This window comes from Archocentrus centrarchus, chromosome 10 (genome assembly GCF_007364275.1).
Source record: "Archocentrus centrarchus isolate MPI-CPG fArcCen1 chromosome 10, fArcCen1, whole genome shotgun sequence".
In the NCBI taxonomy this organism is placed as follows: Eukaryota; Metazoa; Chordata; class Actinopteri; order Cichliformes; family Cichlidae; genus Archocentrus; species Archocentrus centrarchus.
The window spans coordinates 11,843,618-11,861,459 of NC_044355.1; the positions used below are offsets into that span (position 1 = coordinate 11,843,618).

Consider the following 17,842-nt stretch of genomic DNA (forward strand, 5'->3'; position numbering starts at 1 on the left):
AGGCAAACAAAACAGTAGTATGTTTTCTAGTTGTCGCCCCGAGCGAGTGCAATGTTTTCCCCCACCCTGTCCTGCTCTCAGCAGCAGTCCGCTACTTCAAAACAAACAGAGCTCCATCTGGACGCTGCTGCCTCCCTCTCCCCTCCACTCTCTGAACATTAATGCGTCAGCTCTGCATCGCAGGGCTCAAGAGTCTGGTCCTGACACAGTGCCAACTCCCTCCCAACTTTTCCGCTCACTTCACACACTAAGCCTTTTTTGTAATCATTCTTCAGTATGTCACTGACTGTGCAACAGTACACTGAACTGTTAGGCTGCCTGCCTATCATGTTCATATCCCCCGTTTCTCCAGTGTCACTATATTATAGGCGCACACGCTGAGGAGAATAGCGCCATTGATGAATTAAAATCTACCACACCCTCAGCCAACAAGTTTGACCCCTGTGAAACAGCCTTTAATACACAACAATCACATTCAAACCGAAGAACAAATATGAAAGAGTGGCATTGTGTACATACTGCTGCTCAGTCTCTCTCTCCTCAGCCCACAACTCCTCTGAATAGATCAACTGCAAAGTGGAGAAAACATGTAAATATGAATGTATGTAAATCACTGTAAAATTATACAGTGACTCTCAGCATCTGATTTTTTTTTTATCTCAGACCACGCATGGGGCAGTGGGAGAGCAGCCACTCAGCTGATCCAGCTTAGCTTCCCAGTCATGTCATTACTGCACAGCGTCTACTCAGTGTGGTTAAAGGCACACAGACACACCCACTCCAGCACCCCCCCCCACACACACACACCCACACGTATCTTCCATCAGACCAAATCTGCTGACACAACACATGGTGCAACAAAGCACGAGGCAGTTTGTATATCTTCAAAACATTCTGCTTTATTAAAGAACAACTTCTGATTTTTAATATAATTTTTTTTCCCAAAGAGGTACATTCAGCTTGGAGGTTTAGAGTGTTGAAGCTGGAGACCCAAAAGGCTGGAGGTGGCAAGATGTCCCTGCTGTGTAACGCACAACTGCTGAATGTGTCCACCTCCACCCCTCACAGACAGGGTCCGCAACCACAAAGCCTCTGTCGTGCTTTTTTTTTTTTTTTTTTTCCTTTTTTTGGAACATTTAGTTTTTCTTTTTAAAAAAGTGGCTGGAAAAAGGTTGCATTAAAAATACAATCCATTCTTTTTAACTTTTCATTTAAACAGGCAAAATTAGATTCAAACATATTTTAAGCTCAGAAAATAGCATTTCATATGTAACTTAAAGGTTTATATCTGGTAACAAAGCAGGCAGCCCCTCTGTGGATCATCTTACATCCAGTTATCTCTGGCACAGCAGTCTTTAGGTGACCAAACAAAACAAAAATCCTGCTTTCCATATAAACCATTAAAGCTCATTAGGCCTTGCAGCTGCATTTACTGTTCTGCAGATACACTAGCAGCTGTGTCACTTTACAGTCGGGGGGGTTTAATACACAGTGTGTTAGAGCAGGGATCACTGAAGTAGTATTTAAATTAAAAAAAAAATTTAATTAAAAAAAAAAAAATCACCATAAAAACCATGAAGAGAGATTCTACACAGATTGGCATCTAAACATGAATCATCAGTGACAGGCGCTGATCAGTTTCAACTTCAACCACAAGTAAAACCATCAGACCAAGTAGTGCCATTGATTCAGAGGCTAATTTGGGGATGTTGAGTATCTTCATTGGGGGCTGCCTGTCTTTGTGTAGATAAAATGAACTATTAAATGAAGCTTGCACAGGCTCCTGAAAGAGCTCTAGTAAAACAGGCTAACTGAAGTGACACAAAGCAGAACACGCTCCACAATTTAAAACAAAGTAATAAAAATATATTTGTGAGTCAAATTACATTTACTTAATAAATATGCAAAGTACACAATATACATTTGTGGAAAAGAGAAAAAAAAAAGAAAGAAAAAGAAACAGACTAAAGCCATATCAAAAGTGTTTGAAATCATGTTTACATGGAATGTATGAAGCACTACACACAAGAAGTTAAAGGAAGGAACAAAGGACCAAACAGTCCACTCCGGAGAGTAGAGTCTCACAGTGGCATTAACTATTCAGATTCCGCAGACCTGGAGCTGGTTCTCTTAGAACCCCAACTTCAGCCTGACTGAGATAAAATATGCAAACTTGAGAATGGGTAAGAATAAAAATACCTCATTTAGGCTCTAGTACACATGTGACTATATGTGACATTGTTATTGTTCGTGTAATGTTCTTTTCTGATATGTGCGTGAGTGAGCTCAGACATATATTCATGTACCTTGGTGTTCATCTACACAATGCAGAAACCAGTTTCCTTAATAGTGCAGAAAATGTCTAACAGAACTACATCAATAAGGTTCAAGTAATCCTGGTTTCCATTACACACAGGCATTTGTGGCTATTCTCATCCAGTGCATTTGCCCTGCAGTTGTGTAACACACATAAACCAAAACGTCACTTTTAGGGCACGTGAGTGCGGACAGAATCTGATCACATTGCATTCATGTTTTTGGCTTGAAGCAGATGCTAACAATATATCTCCAAACTATGTACAGAATTGCACATGTATTAATTTTCTCATTCAAATTTGACTCTTAAATTACCTCTGAGGTTGGAAGATTGGAGGACATGCTCCAAGCTCTCTCATTGCCAAAATACGCTTAATCTCTCTAATCTATTACTCAGTTTTACACAAACGCACACACTTTTTGGACTGAGGGTTGATATGACCTCCACCAACCCCTTATATCTTAGTATTCAATATAAACTTTATTACTAGAAACAAATAAACATCTACAAACCAGAAAACTCTTCTAACAGTCTTTTTGATGATCTGAGCTGAGCTGAAATCATATTCAGTAACTTTTCTATCCCAAATGATTTGGATCTATAGATGAGTGTATTTTCTTTAAACATGTGCATTAACAATTTAAATAACTGTTTAAAAGTGTAATAATAAAGTAGAATAACCTCTGAAACTGCTCTGAATATAGTAAAAAGCTTGCAGAATGCACTAACTGAACAGTGGTGGAGTTGTGTGTTCTTTTGAGCTTTCTTTCATGCACATGTAGCATTCTTGGAGTGGATATTACAGCTGCTTGTTGAAACAGCAGCTGAATAGAGCTACTGACAAGGCAGCCATGTATGCATTCATTTCTATAGTAAGATTTAAAAAAGAAAAAGGAAAACTCATGCCTGGAATCTAAGTAGACATTGTATAAAATAATGCAGAGCACTGCTCTGCAAACATGCGTGGGAGGTGGGCGTTTTTTTGAGGTCGGATAGAGAAGGACGGAGAAGAGACACACAAGTCAAAAGACTTAAATAACTTTTCACCCGCCCCCAGACAGCACGTGTTTCTGATTTTTTTTTCCTCATCTTCTGCACCTCCTTTCAGATGACCTTTACCAGAACAGGACCCTGACTGAGGCCCATGCCACTGTTGTGAGTCCTTAACGCCTTTTACTCGTGCTCCTTTAGATGCTTGTAGGACAGTGGCGTGACGGCTGGAATCTGAAAAGGCACAAGCACACAGGTGTTACCTAATGTTTTCATCATGACCTTGTACCAACAAGAGGATGATCAGACACCTTGAAATCACCCCAAATCTAAATTATAAGCAGTATAAGCAGTGATTAGTCACATGAAAGTCACTATAATATCACCCTTCCCTCCACCAGATTAAAACAGAAATTAATGAAGGAAATGATCCTGATTTCATCCAAGTCCACTGAATTGTTGAAGCACAGCAGACATTTAACAAATACAGAAGGTTAGGGCTGACTCTTTGTTTACCTGGATGTTTGTAGGAGGCCTTCCAATGACGGCTACAGGAAGAATAGAAATGTGAGTTAACCTTTGCAAGCTGTCGTAAAGTTTCTTGTTAGAGTTGGGCAATCGGTGACCCTGGTCAATAATGATGGACAGGTGCGACATTCAGTCCTACTTCCAGGGGGTGGACAAAAAAATAATGAATTTAAACACCTCAACACAACAACACAACACAATGGTTGCTTCTCATTATGCTAAGATATCTCCTTGCTTCACTCTTTCTAGCAAGTAGGTGAAAAGAGATGCAAAGCCTGTGGAGCGAAGCTGCCCAGTTCTTCGTTTCACTGAATATGTCTTAAGAGGTCAGTTACTTGTGACATGCAGAGATAGGGCATTAATATGTCACGTTACTTAATAAAAGACTTCAGGGTGGGATGCACCTGTTTTTTTTTGTTTTTTTTGGTTCAGTCATTGAAAGCATCTCTTCATGTTTAAATTTAGTTTAAAAGTGAAACCGACCCAATCCAAATTCTGGATTTGCAGGCTACTTGTAAAATCCATTTACATTTATACAATGAAAGTTATTTTAGTTCAACTTCTTAAACCCTGGAAAATTATGAGCATGGAAAATAGAACCTGCGTTATCTTGGTGATTCAATATTTGAAGAGTGACATGTTTGTAACATGGATAATGAAGGACAAATCAGCTCAAATGTCTAAGGACGGGGTTTGTTGTACCCAACACCACATGTTATCAGTGGAGTTCGTATCATTGAAATATTTTTATTTATTGCAATATTTCTAAATCTATACAAACCCAGTTCTGAAAATGTTGGGATGCTGCGTAAAATGTAAATAAAAACAGAATGCAATGATTTGCAAATCTCATAAATCCATATTTTATTCACAATAGAACAGAGCAAATATATATCAAATGTTTTAAACTGAGAAAATGTACCATTTGAAAAAAAAAATGTGCTCATTTTGAATTTGATGGCAGCAACATGACTCTAAAAAGTTGAGAACGAGCAACAAAAGCCTGCAAATGTAAGAGGTACTAAAAAAACGTCTGGAGGAACAATTTGGAACAAATGAGGTTAACTGGCAACAGGTCGGCATCTTATAGAAGCAGAGTTTGATGTGCAGAGGTTCCGCAAACAACTGTATGTGGAACAATTTTAGAATAATGTTCCTCAATGAAAAACTGAAGACTTTGAATATCTCATCATCAATCTGGGAATCTGTAGGAATCTCTGTGCGTAAGAGACAAGGCTGAAGAGAAAAAAAATGTTTTTTTAAATCAATATAATCAATACTATATAATCTTAGGGGCCTCAGTTTAAACATTTATGGGTTTTTTTTATGTTCTATGAATAACATATGGGTTTATGAGATTTGAAAATCATTGCATTCTGTTTTTACTTTACATTTTATAGAGCATCCCAACATTTTCAGAACTGGGTTGTAATTCATGATCCACATATCTTACCTTGTGTAGCTTGTATTTAGTCCACCGTGATTTAATAGCTGATTTTACCATATTCAAAGGCTAAACATTTTCTAAATACTTTGGGTTGGTGTTTAAATTTATTTGCATTCATTTTTTTTTTTTTTTGTCTATCCCCTGTTATGAAGTAGCATTTGGACTGAGCTTATGCCAAGATCATATCATGCACTGAGTCATGCAATGCACTCACAAATAAATCAGTAAGCAGACAGCAACAACCAACTAGGGTTTGGTTATAGACACAGAAGACAGTGACCATGACAAACGATCAAACCACATTGTTATAAACAGTAGTATTTCAGAAAAGAGAGCCAAAACAGTAGACCAGCCCTATTGTTTCACACTGTCAGGTAAGAAAATACCACAGACCACTCACTCTCAGACACTCATCCAAAATCCAAAAATGAGAAAGGCTGAAAATAGAAATTTGGATTCAAAAGCACATCTGCACATGCAGAAGGTAATACAAGCTGGGCATCCAAAGGAAGGCTGAAAGGAGCATGAGTCTCTACAAAAACTTTTTTTTTTTTTTTAGGTTTGAAACATGTGGCCAAGGGATGCTTTCACATATTAAGTGAATACACATTTGACCAGTTTAAAAAATGTGATGTGGACAAACTGCATCTCTTCAGCCAGCCAATATAAGCTCAACACAACACAAGAACACAAAGGGTCTTATTAAATGTGGCCTTTATGCTATTTGATTTCCTTGTTAAAACTCAAAGTAATAGACGAGAACTGCTGGACAGGTTGACTCGGGGAGCAAATCATTGATTGGCTTAAATGCCCTGACAAAGGGGCTGGTACCTGTTTAAATGACAGTATTGGACTCATCTGAAAAGGTTCTCATGAGCAGGGGCCTGGCTGAAGACCGAGGAGACTGGAGGCCCCCTGCGCTTGACTGAACCAGCTTCTTCTAGAAGGGTGAGGCAAGAGACACCGGTGACAACACTACGCTGACAATCACATACATTCTTGTCTCTCTCACCATCTTGTGCTCTCTCTTGCACACAGACATAAATAAATATATATACACAAAGAACAATTAAATACATTCAGAAAGATTTCAAAGGTAGACAGGTGGACAATGAAATCAATCCAGGCGCCTTTTTAGACAACTCTTCTAGCAATAATACATTTTAGAAGCCTTTTAGTTGACTTTTTAATAGGTCCAGATAATACAGGGTTACTATCCTTGCAAATTTAAGTAAAAATAAGTATGACTTAAAACATACACAAACACACACACACACACAGGTTTGAGGATCCAAGATGAGGTCGTGAACTTGAGCCTCATGCAGGTAAGTTTGGGTGCTGTGACGTGCTGCAGCCACCTGACTGGACATGCGAGGGCAGCAAGCATTGGAGCAGCAAAGGAAGCTGGGAGGAGACACTGACTGGTACAACTGAGCAGACAAGTATGGCAGACTAATTGCACGCTTTCAGCATGGACAACCTGTCCTACTCCACACTGCTGGAAGAGGTGGCCACACGCCATTCTTCCCAGTTTCATAAAAAGAAAAATCATTCAAGTCAAGGTTTAAAATGAGGCCTTCCAAGGATAGCATTCCTGATATAATAGTTCGTCAGAAATTTGAAATGTCTGACCTAATCTGTTCAAGCAAATAGGACTATGAAAATCTATAAAACAGCAGCACGAGTTACTTTATAAGTTAAGGAAGGAGTCTAACAGTGGGAGAGGAAGGACACAAAAGTAGAAAACAGGCAAGTGTGGTTGACACAGAAATTCTGAAGCAAGAGACTTTGGTATAAAGGCTGACAGAAAGAAAAAAGAGACCTCAGTCACTCCATGAGAAGCTGTGAGTGCTAGCGGTCTGTGACAACATGAAGATAGTGGATGTCCCCGAGGAAGGAAGGCGATGTTTTCATCTTCCCAGATTGATGACAGTCCAGAGAAGGAAGAGAGAAGAAAATAAGAGGGTAAGATAGAGAATGCGTTATAGTGCAAAGCATTAGCACCAGCAGTAAAGGTGGAAAATGAGCATATATATATATATATATATATATATATATATATATATATATAATATATATATATATATATATATATATATATATATATATATATATATATATATATATTAGGGCTGCAACGATTCATCGATTAACTCGATTAAATCGATTCTAAAAATTTATCGACACAAATTTACTGTGTCGATGCTTCGTTTAAACTCTGCAGCGCTCAGCTGTCTCGGTGTAAGCGGCGCTCCTCACTAGCATTAGCAGCATTAGTGCTGACGTTTTTTTGTGGGTTTATTGGGGGCTGGCAAACCAACATAGAACTGTATTACCGCCACCTACTGGACTGGAGTGTGAATCACTCACGTATACACAAGCACACATTCTAAAAAGCTCTCCGTCGCTGCGATGGATTTCATTTAACACAGAGTGGATCATCACTAGAGTTGCCACCTGTCTCGTAAATACAGAACCCCGTATGTTACGGGACTCCGTGGAATACGGCTCCGTAACATGCCGTGTTCCGTACTTTACGGGACGGGTGGCAACTGTCGCTGACATGCATTTCCACGCCTCCACTGCTCTCTGTTGTGTCTGTGTGTGTTGTGCTCGCTGAGAATTTCAGCTGCTATTTTTGTCTTTACTTCAGCTGTAGCTACCAGAACTAGTTTGCTAGCGAGCGCGGGCCATTAGCACTAGCGATGGTTCGGTACCGGAAGGCCCGCCCCCCAGGACCGAGGGGCTCCTTCAAAATATTTTTTATACTTTAATCCCTTATCAGTGACTAAATATAGACCTGCAGTAGAAACGTATTTTCGAGAATGCTTGTGAATACAAAGCATTACACCATTACTCACACATGCGCCATGGCTCCCGCAGCCACTAGTTTTCAAAAACTCCTAGCAGGCAGCGGTTTTAACTGCTCAAGCGCAAAGAGGCGAAGCTGTGACGGTGAGCTCAAGTAGTGAAAAGGAAACGTTTTTCCAGCGTCCAAAACAGCAGCTTTTTCTTTTAGTAACAATCATTAAATCTGTGAAACAGCTGGAGGTCCTTCATCAAGCACCTGATCAGCAAGTGTTAAGGTGAAGAAAAGAGAACTTTGTAGCTGCTCCATTCACCGCTGTTTCTTCACATGGCGAGAAACTGCATTACGGAAGTTAAAATATGCAGATAAACTGTTAATAAAAAAAGTATTTCTTATCCGATTACTCGATTAATCGCTGGAATAATCGATAGAATACTCGATTACTAAAATAATCGTTTTATGCAGCCCTAATATATATATATATATATATATATATATATATATATATATATATATATATATATATATATATATATTTTTTTTTTTTTTTTTTTTTTTTTTTTTTTTTTTTTTTTTAATCTGCAAGCTATGTGGCTCTACTCAATATGAATAAAACTTTTGGTTTAGTTTATTACTTCACCAATCCGCAAAAAAAAAAATCAAGTGTGGACACAATAAGAAAAACATAGTGGTATACACTCAAAAAACATGAATACCACCAAACATTTCCAGCTGCTTGCAAACACATCAGAAAGCCCACTGAAATCATAAATATGCCTTTGAAAGACTTGTGGTGGAAGTTAAATAAAACCACCCAACTGAAATGATACAGTTAAACAACAGAAATCATTTTGAAGAAACAAATTAAGAAAACAAAAATAAATGTTAATTCTGTGTTTGATTATCTCTTGGTACACCAAATACGGAGGGATTTTTTGTTTGTTTTTGAGGTTCCTTTTTGATTCCCTTTCTTCTCTCTTCAAACTCTCAGCTTGTGGTAATGTACATGAAGCTAACCTAAACATTATATAAATCTGCATCATGTTACATCATGTTTTAGAGTAGCCAGTAGAGAGCTGTAATGATCAGATATTTGTGCTTGAGTGTTAGCTGTCAAAAGCCTTTTTTCCATTTGTGAATAATGTGAGGTGTAATTTATTCTCCCCATCCTCTGCCTAGACCACAGCGAGGGAGGTGTGAAGAGATGTAAACAGCTCTGTACAGATCTGAATCGCTCTATGTTAGCAAAGCCATGCAAATGTTACAATTAGCCAATCACATTAAAATTCTGATTTAAATCCTTCTCAGAACAGTACTTCATCAAGCTTAGCAGTCTAATCTCAAATATATTAAAGATATGCTCCCATTAACAAAAATAAATGTATTCAGCATAACATTAGGAGAGAGAGAGAGAGAGAGAGAGAGAGAGTGAGAGTGTGTGTGTGTGTGTGTGTGTGTGTGTGTGTGTGTGTGTGTTGTGTGTGTGTGTTATAGCTCTACCTGTCGAGCGTGAGGAGCACGGGGCTTGCGGAGCACCACATACAGGATCTCTGGCAATAGGCTGAGCAGGATGAGCATGATGATGACCAGCCAGGCTGACACCGAACTCAGCATGTTGGCAAACACAAAGTATAAGCGCTGCTGACTCATGAAAGGCCTGGAGAAGAGACGCCACTTCAGGTTATATTGTCTGGAGGAGCTACGTGGTTTGAATAAAAATGAAAAATAAGGTCAACTGAAATGACTACAATAAGCTTTTATTATTATTATTATTATTATTTTTAAATCCTCTGTTGAGTTCTAACCATATTACTCCTCCCCAGAAGAAGCTGAAAAACACATAGAAAGCCAGGGAACCCCAGATTACAAAGTGGTTGATCCATGTCCAATGCCGTGTATCCAGAGCCAGCTAGAATGTTAGAGAAAACAAAGAGAAAGCACTTTTATAAAATGTATTCAAACTCACCTATCTGCTCTAATGATATAACTTTTATAAAATAAATAAACAGGGGAGGAGCTTACCTTTAGCGTTACAGTGAAAACAAGGATGGTGAATACAATCGTTCCATATGACCAGTTCCCAAATACCTGGAATCAGAAAACAAAAGTTAGCAGTTGTATTTAGGAGACTGTCCTTAATGACGTCAGTAGATATGAAACCTATTTAGAAGGGGATTTAAATCAAACCTGGCCATTATCCTGTAGAGCTGGGTTACTGAACAAAAACCAAACACCAAAGAAGAAGACCAAGCCATGGAAAACTCCCAGTAATGTCCAGTAGAGGAATGGTCCCCACCGTAACATGGCATTCTTACCAATCTCTCTGAAGAAAGGTTATGAAAGAAGATGAAAAAAATTTTGATTTCATGTTTCTTTGTACATAATTTCCTGTTTATTGCACAAGACGACAACAACACTCCACATCATGTTAACAGTGGCCAAAAAAGTTATTGTGCAAATACTATCAAATTAGCGGCCACGCAACATCCCACTGATTTCATTTTTGAGAATCAGAATGAGTCAAATAAACTTCAACAGAGGGACTTTGTAATCTGTTCATTAAGTGTTTATTTTTATTGTAATAATCTATAGCCAGAAAGTAATAAAATATGCCTCACCATGAATCAGGACTTTATTTAGTAACAGTCCAAGTCCACTTTTAGCTAAATTTTAAGTAAACATATTGGTCTCCTGACAGTGTTACTGCTTCTCAAAACAGTGATCCAAGACTAGATCTAAAACATTAAAAAAAAAAATAATATCATCCTAGTTTCTATTAATGTGGGCCCTTTCTGATAAAAGGAAAGATAAAAGGACAGAACATAACGGATCTACTGCTACAGTCCACCGATTCCCCAGGTTTACCTGTAGAGGGTAGCATTGTCCAGGAGAATCTCAATGGAAATGTGCTGCTCGAGCAGGCTGTAAGCCAGGATGGGCATAGAGGTGAAGCAGATGTTGTACATCGTCAGATAGGCCGCATCATACAGGGGCTGGGAGGATGGGAGCAGGAGGAATGGTTTGACGGGAGATGGGTTGGTAAGGAGGAGGAGGGGTTAATATCACGGAGAGGACAAAACTCATACACACCACCATAACCTGAGCAAGCTTAATTACATCTTTCATGTGGTTTTGAAAGATCTATATTAGGGACCAGTGGTATGATGGGGGGACAAAATTCACCCTCACCGTTAACAAACAGGCATACAAAAACATTACTCAATGATCTTAAAGGATGATACATCTCTAGATATATATATAGTGAGAGATAGAGAGATCAAATTTTTAAATAATTAAATGAATTAATGTGCTCTAAATTATTTCCATAATATTTTCATGTATTTTTAAATAATGTTTCATAAGAGTGGGACAACAAAACACATGCCAACAGGATTACATAATATCCATATTGTATCGTGGTGGCAGAATATGGCCAGTGTGAGTTATTTGCCTACTTTACTGAATAAAGGCAGAAAAGCTCATACATCCCAGGGACAGTGAGGAAAGGGATTTTGAGGAAAAGAGCTGGGCATTCAGGAGCGCACAGAGGTATGGTTTTAGGGAACACTACTTCCTTTCATGTTCAGAATATCTTTGAAGCTCAATTAGATATACTTACTTGCTGGGAATAGCCACAGAAGAACTGGTACAAAAACTGTGGTAAGATGAAGCAAAGATTCTGCAGGCAAACAGAGAAAGAAAATAGGTTCACACTGAGTTCAACTCAAAAATCTGCCTAACCTGTTAAGATTAATTCTGCCAAATCTCTCTCATATACTGTATGTCCATCCATCCATTTTCCTCTGCTTATGGAAACCTATCCCAGCTGTCATAGGGTGAGATCGCCAATCTATCACAAAGCTAACACAGAGAGAGACAACCACTCATGCTCATATTTACACCTACTGCCAATTTAGAATCACTAATTAACCTAATCCATGAATGTCTTTAAACTGTGGGAGGAAGCCACGCAAACTTGGAGGCGAACATGCAAACTCCAGACACAAAGGCTCTAGCCGGTCTGTGGATTTGAACCCAGGACCTTCAACAATGTCAACAGATTTCCCAAACTTGTGTTATCTGTAATTATTTATGAGTCCTTACTAAGACAGTATAGCAATGCAGTTTAAAACTAAGCTTGTTGTCTTGTACCCTGATTGTCGAGTTTGTAGCGTTCCAAAGACATGTGCTCCCAACGGCAAAATTGCAGAATGCAACTGGTACACAAACTACACAACATCAACACTCATAGCATAGTTGGAGGGTGATTCCTATCTATAATTACTATCTATAATCTATCTATAATTACTTTTTAAAATTTCATTGATAAGCCATTTGAAATGCTAAAATCAATATATCCGCAAATAATATCAGTCCACTGATATATCATCAGACTGGTGGGTACTTCTGGTTGCCTTAACACAGAATGAATGTCTACTTACCTTATAAAAGAAATACTGCACCAGGTGTGCAATGCGAACATAGTAGAGATGCCCATGTGCCAACAAAAGTCTCTTGAGGTGCTTGAGTTTGGGGATGGCATAATCACTGTTCCTAACTGCCTGCCGACCCTCTTTCCCCTTAATGCCTGAAACACCAAGGCCAAAAATATTACACACTACTGCAGTCCACTATAGATAGAAGCATAATTAAAGATCCCTAAATCAGCTTCAGCATGACATTCTTACCAATGCCAACATGAGCTTCCAAAATCATTCTGACATCATTGGCTCCATCTCCAACAGAAAGGGTGATCGGGCTGCCTTTAGAGTTCTTCACCATTTTAACTATCTATAGATAGATGAATACAGAGGTCCACTGTGAAGCTTTCACTGTGAAAGAAATCGGTTCAGCTATTTTAAGTTTCCATTTTTCAAATGATTGTTCTGACCTGTGCCTTTTGTAGGGGAGCCATGCGGGCAGCAAAGCACAGTTGTGCAGTTTTGACAAATCTGCAGGAACAGGTTCTTATAGTTATTTGTGTTGTTTTTCTGTGATGAATTGAGTACCATTGAAAGAGTGGCTCCATCTACGATTTAAAACCATAATCCTGGGTGGACCAACTCCTACAATACAGAGAAGACAAATTGGTCTAAGTTTATTCATCACTAACATTAATTTGATTAAAATATCTCCCATCAATAAAAGACTAGTATTGAAAATAACAGAATACTGTCAGCACACAGACTAGGATTGTATAATTTAAAGGTACCAACCTGTTGACACGAGCCTTTGCTGGTGGTGCATCCTGTACAGCTTTCTTGTGGTACTCCAGCAAGAGGTCATGCAGTTGGTCCTCACGCCTCTTCCCTATAAACTCTAGAGTGCGCACTGTTAGCTCCAACAGCTCTGTGTTCCTCTGGAACAATCTGCAAGCATAGGCAGGTGGACTTGGCTGTCTCCATCTTGTCCCCCGTTAAGACCCAAATCTTCATGCCTGCTCCCTGAAGAGCTTCCATAGTCGCAGCCGCCTCCTCTTGAAGACTGTGGATAAAAGAAAAGAATCTAAACATTACTAATTCTCATTATTACTATTATCACAAAGAACACCTACAAAAACAACCTAAAATTATATACGAGTCCTGGTACATTAAATAAACAACCACTTGTGTAAATTTTATTACATATTTCAGATTTAATGCATTGGTGCATGGTGATTCAGTAATGTGTTTACTTGCTTTATTGCTATATTCACTATATGTATTTTAGAATTTAAACTGTTGAAAAGTCATGATTGAACCCCCAATCTTCGACTGTAAAACACAATTTAACCACAAGATGGCAGTGTAAGCTTACATTAAAAGCTCTGAAAAGGGACTTTTGGTTGAGTCCAACTAGTCAGATGAAAATAGAAAAGTAAAGTCATGTGACAAAAAGGTGACATTTAGTTAACACCTAAACATCTGCAGAAGGAGGAATTAATTCCTTACAGCAACACAACAAAGTAGAAATCTATAAATAGGGATGATGCCAATTTATGAAAAAGAGCAAGTCAAGATAAGAACTTTGTGGCATATTTATTACAGGACTTCTGCACTCTTTTGCCCTCCATATTCATTTTGTGTGTATTCCGAGATTTCTCTATGTTGAGGATTTCACTAAACTTTTGGGCACCGATGTTTGTTGAGGGGGAAGGACAGCAGATGCATGTAGATGTAAGGATCACATTCAGCAGCTTTCAACATCACCAGTTTCACTGGTGTACAGAGCTGTACAGTTATTTTGTGTGAGTACCCACCGATCTTCTACAGCAGTAGCTCCAATTAGATTCATTCCAGTCTCCACTTGGTTGTAAACAGCCATAAGCTTCTGCTCTCTGTCCTGCAGAGCCAGTCTAGCTTCCCTCATCCTGAATCTACCTGGACATATTCCTCTTCGCTAGATATTTGTAGGCCACACAGAGTGTTCGGTAGCCCTCCTAAACAGTAAAGTAGCAACTGATGTTATAAAAACCAAAATATTATGTTGTGAAATCATTAAAATGAATTGGAAATTTGGGAAGACGAGATGCTTTCTGAAACACACTTTTGCATTACGCTCCACATGCATGCGTATCCTTTCAACTTCCTCTTGTCTGACTCGGGGGAAGATGGAAGAGTCAGCTCCCTTACAGAAAAGCAGGGTGTCACCTATGCACAAAAAACACACCATTATACAGAGACCCTGCAAGGTGACAGGTGAGGGCCAACACTACATCACAAGCATTGCAATAAAGTTGACAGTAATCTCAAGCTCACCTGATTTGGATCTGACTATTACACTCATTCGCCTTCTCACTGGGTCAAAGTTCAACACATGAAGCAATTCATATCTATAGGAAGTGCAAAGTGGAAATATAACATGTAGTGAAAATGCAAATAAAAAATGTAACTAACAACAAAAGGGTTTGTCTACATAATTACTGACTTACATTTCAACATCATTGTTCCTGTGAGAAGTTTCATAGTCTTACTTTCGAGACCAAGAAATGTGAAGCCATACCTGGAGTTGGAGACAATCACCACGCAAATGCTATTTAAGTGCTCAATAAATATTATAAAGAAATTATACCAGGTACATATTAATTACATGCCGTGAGATGCATAATTCCAACTGTGTGCTTGTCAAAATGCCAGTTGAACTCACTGAGTCATAACAGCCCATCTCTTACCTCATTGCACCCTTGACCAAAGCAATCTCATCAGGTGAGGAGGCTATAAAGCCTCTCTGCTCCTCCGGTGGAGGGACCACCTCTCCATCTACCATTAATCCATCCACCTGGTCTATCTGTCCATCCTCTTGACTTTGACCCTGCTCTGTAGATTCCTTCACCTGGACTGTGTGGCACAGGCACAGGGCACGCAGAAATAGCTCTTCCCTTTCCTGTGAAGACAACATAAAAATGTCTTATTATGGTAAATAAGCAACACGAAGTGCTTATAAGTAGAAATTTATTTGTAGACAATCCTAAATAAACTTCTACTTAATTAACAGCCACACGTGGAGCCATATACAGTAGCTGAACTTTGGATAAAGCCCAGAATTTCAACCAAATTGACCCTCTTACCAGCACACATAATTAAGCGCAACAGTCTGTAAAGTCTTATCAAGTACTCATGTCAGGAACATGCAGCCACTTCCCCCCACTATGTTAACTGCATATGTTGACACGTCAAGGAGAATGTATGAGGATGAACAACGAAGGGTCTTTCTGGGCAACGAGCTATGTAATGGCCATATGTTAATCCTTGTATGACTTTTACAACAGATGGCAGGAGACCACAACACCCACCCTGCCAGCTTTCTGCTGTAGTCTGTTCACAGGTCCATCTGTAACGCAGAATCCGTCCACTTCCGAGCTCGCATCCTGTACTTGTACTGATGGCCATCAATGCAGCACTCTATGAACTCCATGTTATTCTGAGTTAGGGTGCCCGTCTTGTCCGTGAAGACATACTCCACCTACAGGCAATATGAAAATAAAAATGACACACACTTCCAAAACCATAAAAAATTCAGCTTCTCGTTTAAAAGCCTTGAACAATAATATTAGGCAATTACTTCCAGGAGGAAATTGCACTGCATTAATCAGTTTAACGGAGCATCACCTTTAACTCAAATAATCATCTGGAAAACCAAGTGTGACTGATCTATGGCAGCACAGTTTAAGTCAGAAGTGCAATTATAAAAATGAAGCAAGGAGAATTCATTTTACAGCAGCACTTAGGTTGGTCTCACAAGTTTTTGTTTTGGGGGTTTTTTTTTGTTAGTTTCATAATAAAACAAACTTGTTTTATGAATGGATGGAAAATTACATACATTTTGAAACAAACAGATGCTTTTCTGTTATTTCACACTGAATTTTCCATAGTGCTGGTGATTGTTCTATACATAGATATGGACATTATCTGTAGGCACGTACATGAAATGTTCAGAGATGACTATAATTTTAATAAATAAATTTAATAATACTAGAGCAATTTAGTTTAGCTAGTTAAGCTGTTTTTGCAGAGTTTACAGAAAGCTAAGCATAAGTCACAGATATTTCTTGCCACTTCATTGTTACATTAAATTTGGACCATCTGACCTGTCCCAGCTCCTCATTGAGGTCCGAAGTGTTGACCAGTGCCCCCCTCCTTAATTTCAGAGTCAAAGAAATCTTTATCCCATGAGATGAAAAAGGATCCCAAAAACTTTTGCATTTCAACCGTCACATACATGGACACTGGAATGATGAAGTTGAAGAGCACCATGAAGGACAGGAAGTCGTGTGAACATGTTAAGGTACTGTTGGTTAAAAAGGATGCAGGCCAATTATTTAAAAAAATAAATAAATCATGGCAGTTATAAGCAACCACGCTGTAGTCTTAGTCATGGGTTTATGCTTGGAACAAAATGTGGCAGCCACAAGGTTCACAGTTCAATAAGGGCTAGAGCAGAGGTTTACAGCTAACATGAAACGGACCGTGTCACAACGAAGGTCCACAGTGGCCATTTTTGCTAGTTTTATAAGAGCTTGTAAAATGCTTTAACACTATGGATGTAATTCCCTCAACAGCATTAACTACAATCCTCTAAGGATAACTATAAGTACGTATTGTATTAACAGAGGCCTCTGCTATGTAGTACACAATAACACCATATACTCACTCTTCTAACAAGCCATATTAGCCATATTTTTTTTTTTTTTTTAATTCAGGTTTGGTTTCATTAGTTTTCTAAAATGTGAACTCACCAGATTAGTTTCCTTTTCTTTTTTAGTTTTTTTCGTTGTACCACGGCTCATCCTGTCCGGGCTTGCTCTGCCATACATACTTAAGTGCAGTACACACTAAGGCTTTGCTCACCAAGTATGCAAAGGTAAACCAGAAGGAAGGCATTGATAGACCTGAAGACACAAGAACTCAAATTAATGAGTACCAAAGGTAGGTTGTTAGACTTGTTAAAACTTTATTCCTCTAAACTTACTTTTCCACAACAGAGCGTTTCTGAGATTTTCCTTGGTAGTTAAGGGCCATCTTTGTCTCCATACCGGTGTAAACTGCAACACCTTAAGAAAGAAAATAAGAAAAAAACATCAGTCTTTTAGACATCGAGCCATCTCCAATATGCTATTGTTAGAAGAAAGCCAATACTGACGTACCACAGATCCTTTGAGTGTTCTTTAAAGTTGCTCCTTTCAGCAGGAGGTTTTCTGGGCCCAGAGACCTGCACAATCACATCAGTATATCAACCTGTTTAGTCATATAGTTGCTGTGCAATCCACACTCCT

General features: G+C 38.8%; 1 protein-coding gene across 1 annotated transcript in view; it reads right to left on the bottom strand.

The window, feature by feature from the left end:
* Positions 1–1,101: 1,101 nt before the first annotated feature.
* Positions 1,102–17,842, bottom strand: part of atp11c (ATPase phospholipid transporting 11C (ATP11C blood group)) — a 48,871-nt gene continuing 32,130 nt past the window's right edge. Inside the window, 32 exon segments of the mRNA XM_030739039.1 lie at positions 1,102–3,541; positions 3,824–3,855; positions 9,592–9,748; positions 9,897–10,000; positions 10,114–10,179; positions 10,279–10,414; positions 10,957–11,084; positions 11,711–11,770; positions 12,534–12,679; positions 12,780–12,882; positions 12,983–13,009; positions 13,011–13,127; positions 13,130–13,157; positions 13,308–13,471; positions 13,473–13,575; positions 14,330–14,437; positions 14,439–14,509; positions 14,617–14,720; positions 14,829–14,902; positions 15,002–15,023; positions 15,026–15,072; positions 15,242–15,453; positions 15,863–15,939; positions 15,942–16,032; positions 16,658–16,702; positions 16,704–16,838; positions 16,840–16,857; positions 17,306–17,335; positions 17,337–17,420; positions 17,422–17,458; positions 17,539–17,620; positions 17,714–17,778. Coding sequence (XP_030594899.1) covers positions 3,505–3,541; positions 3,824–3,855; positions 9,592–9,748; positions 9,897–10,000; positions 10,114–10,179; positions 10,279–10,414; positions 10,957–11,084; positions 11,711–11,770; positions 12,534–12,679; positions 12,780–12,882; positions 12,983–13,009; positions 13,011–13,127; positions 13,130–13,157; positions 13,308–13,471; positions 13,473–13,575; positions 14,330–14,437; positions 14,439–14,509; positions 14,617–14,720; positions 14,829–14,902; positions 15,002–15,023; positions 15,026–15,072; positions 15,242–15,453; positions 15,863–15,939; positions 15,942–16,032; positions 16,658–16,702; positions 16,704–16,838; positions 16,840–16,857; positions 17,306–17,335; positions 17,337–17,420; positions 17,422–17,458; positions 17,539–17,620; positions 17,714–17,778 — 2,710 coding nt within the window. The 3' untranslated portion in view covers positions 1,102–3,504.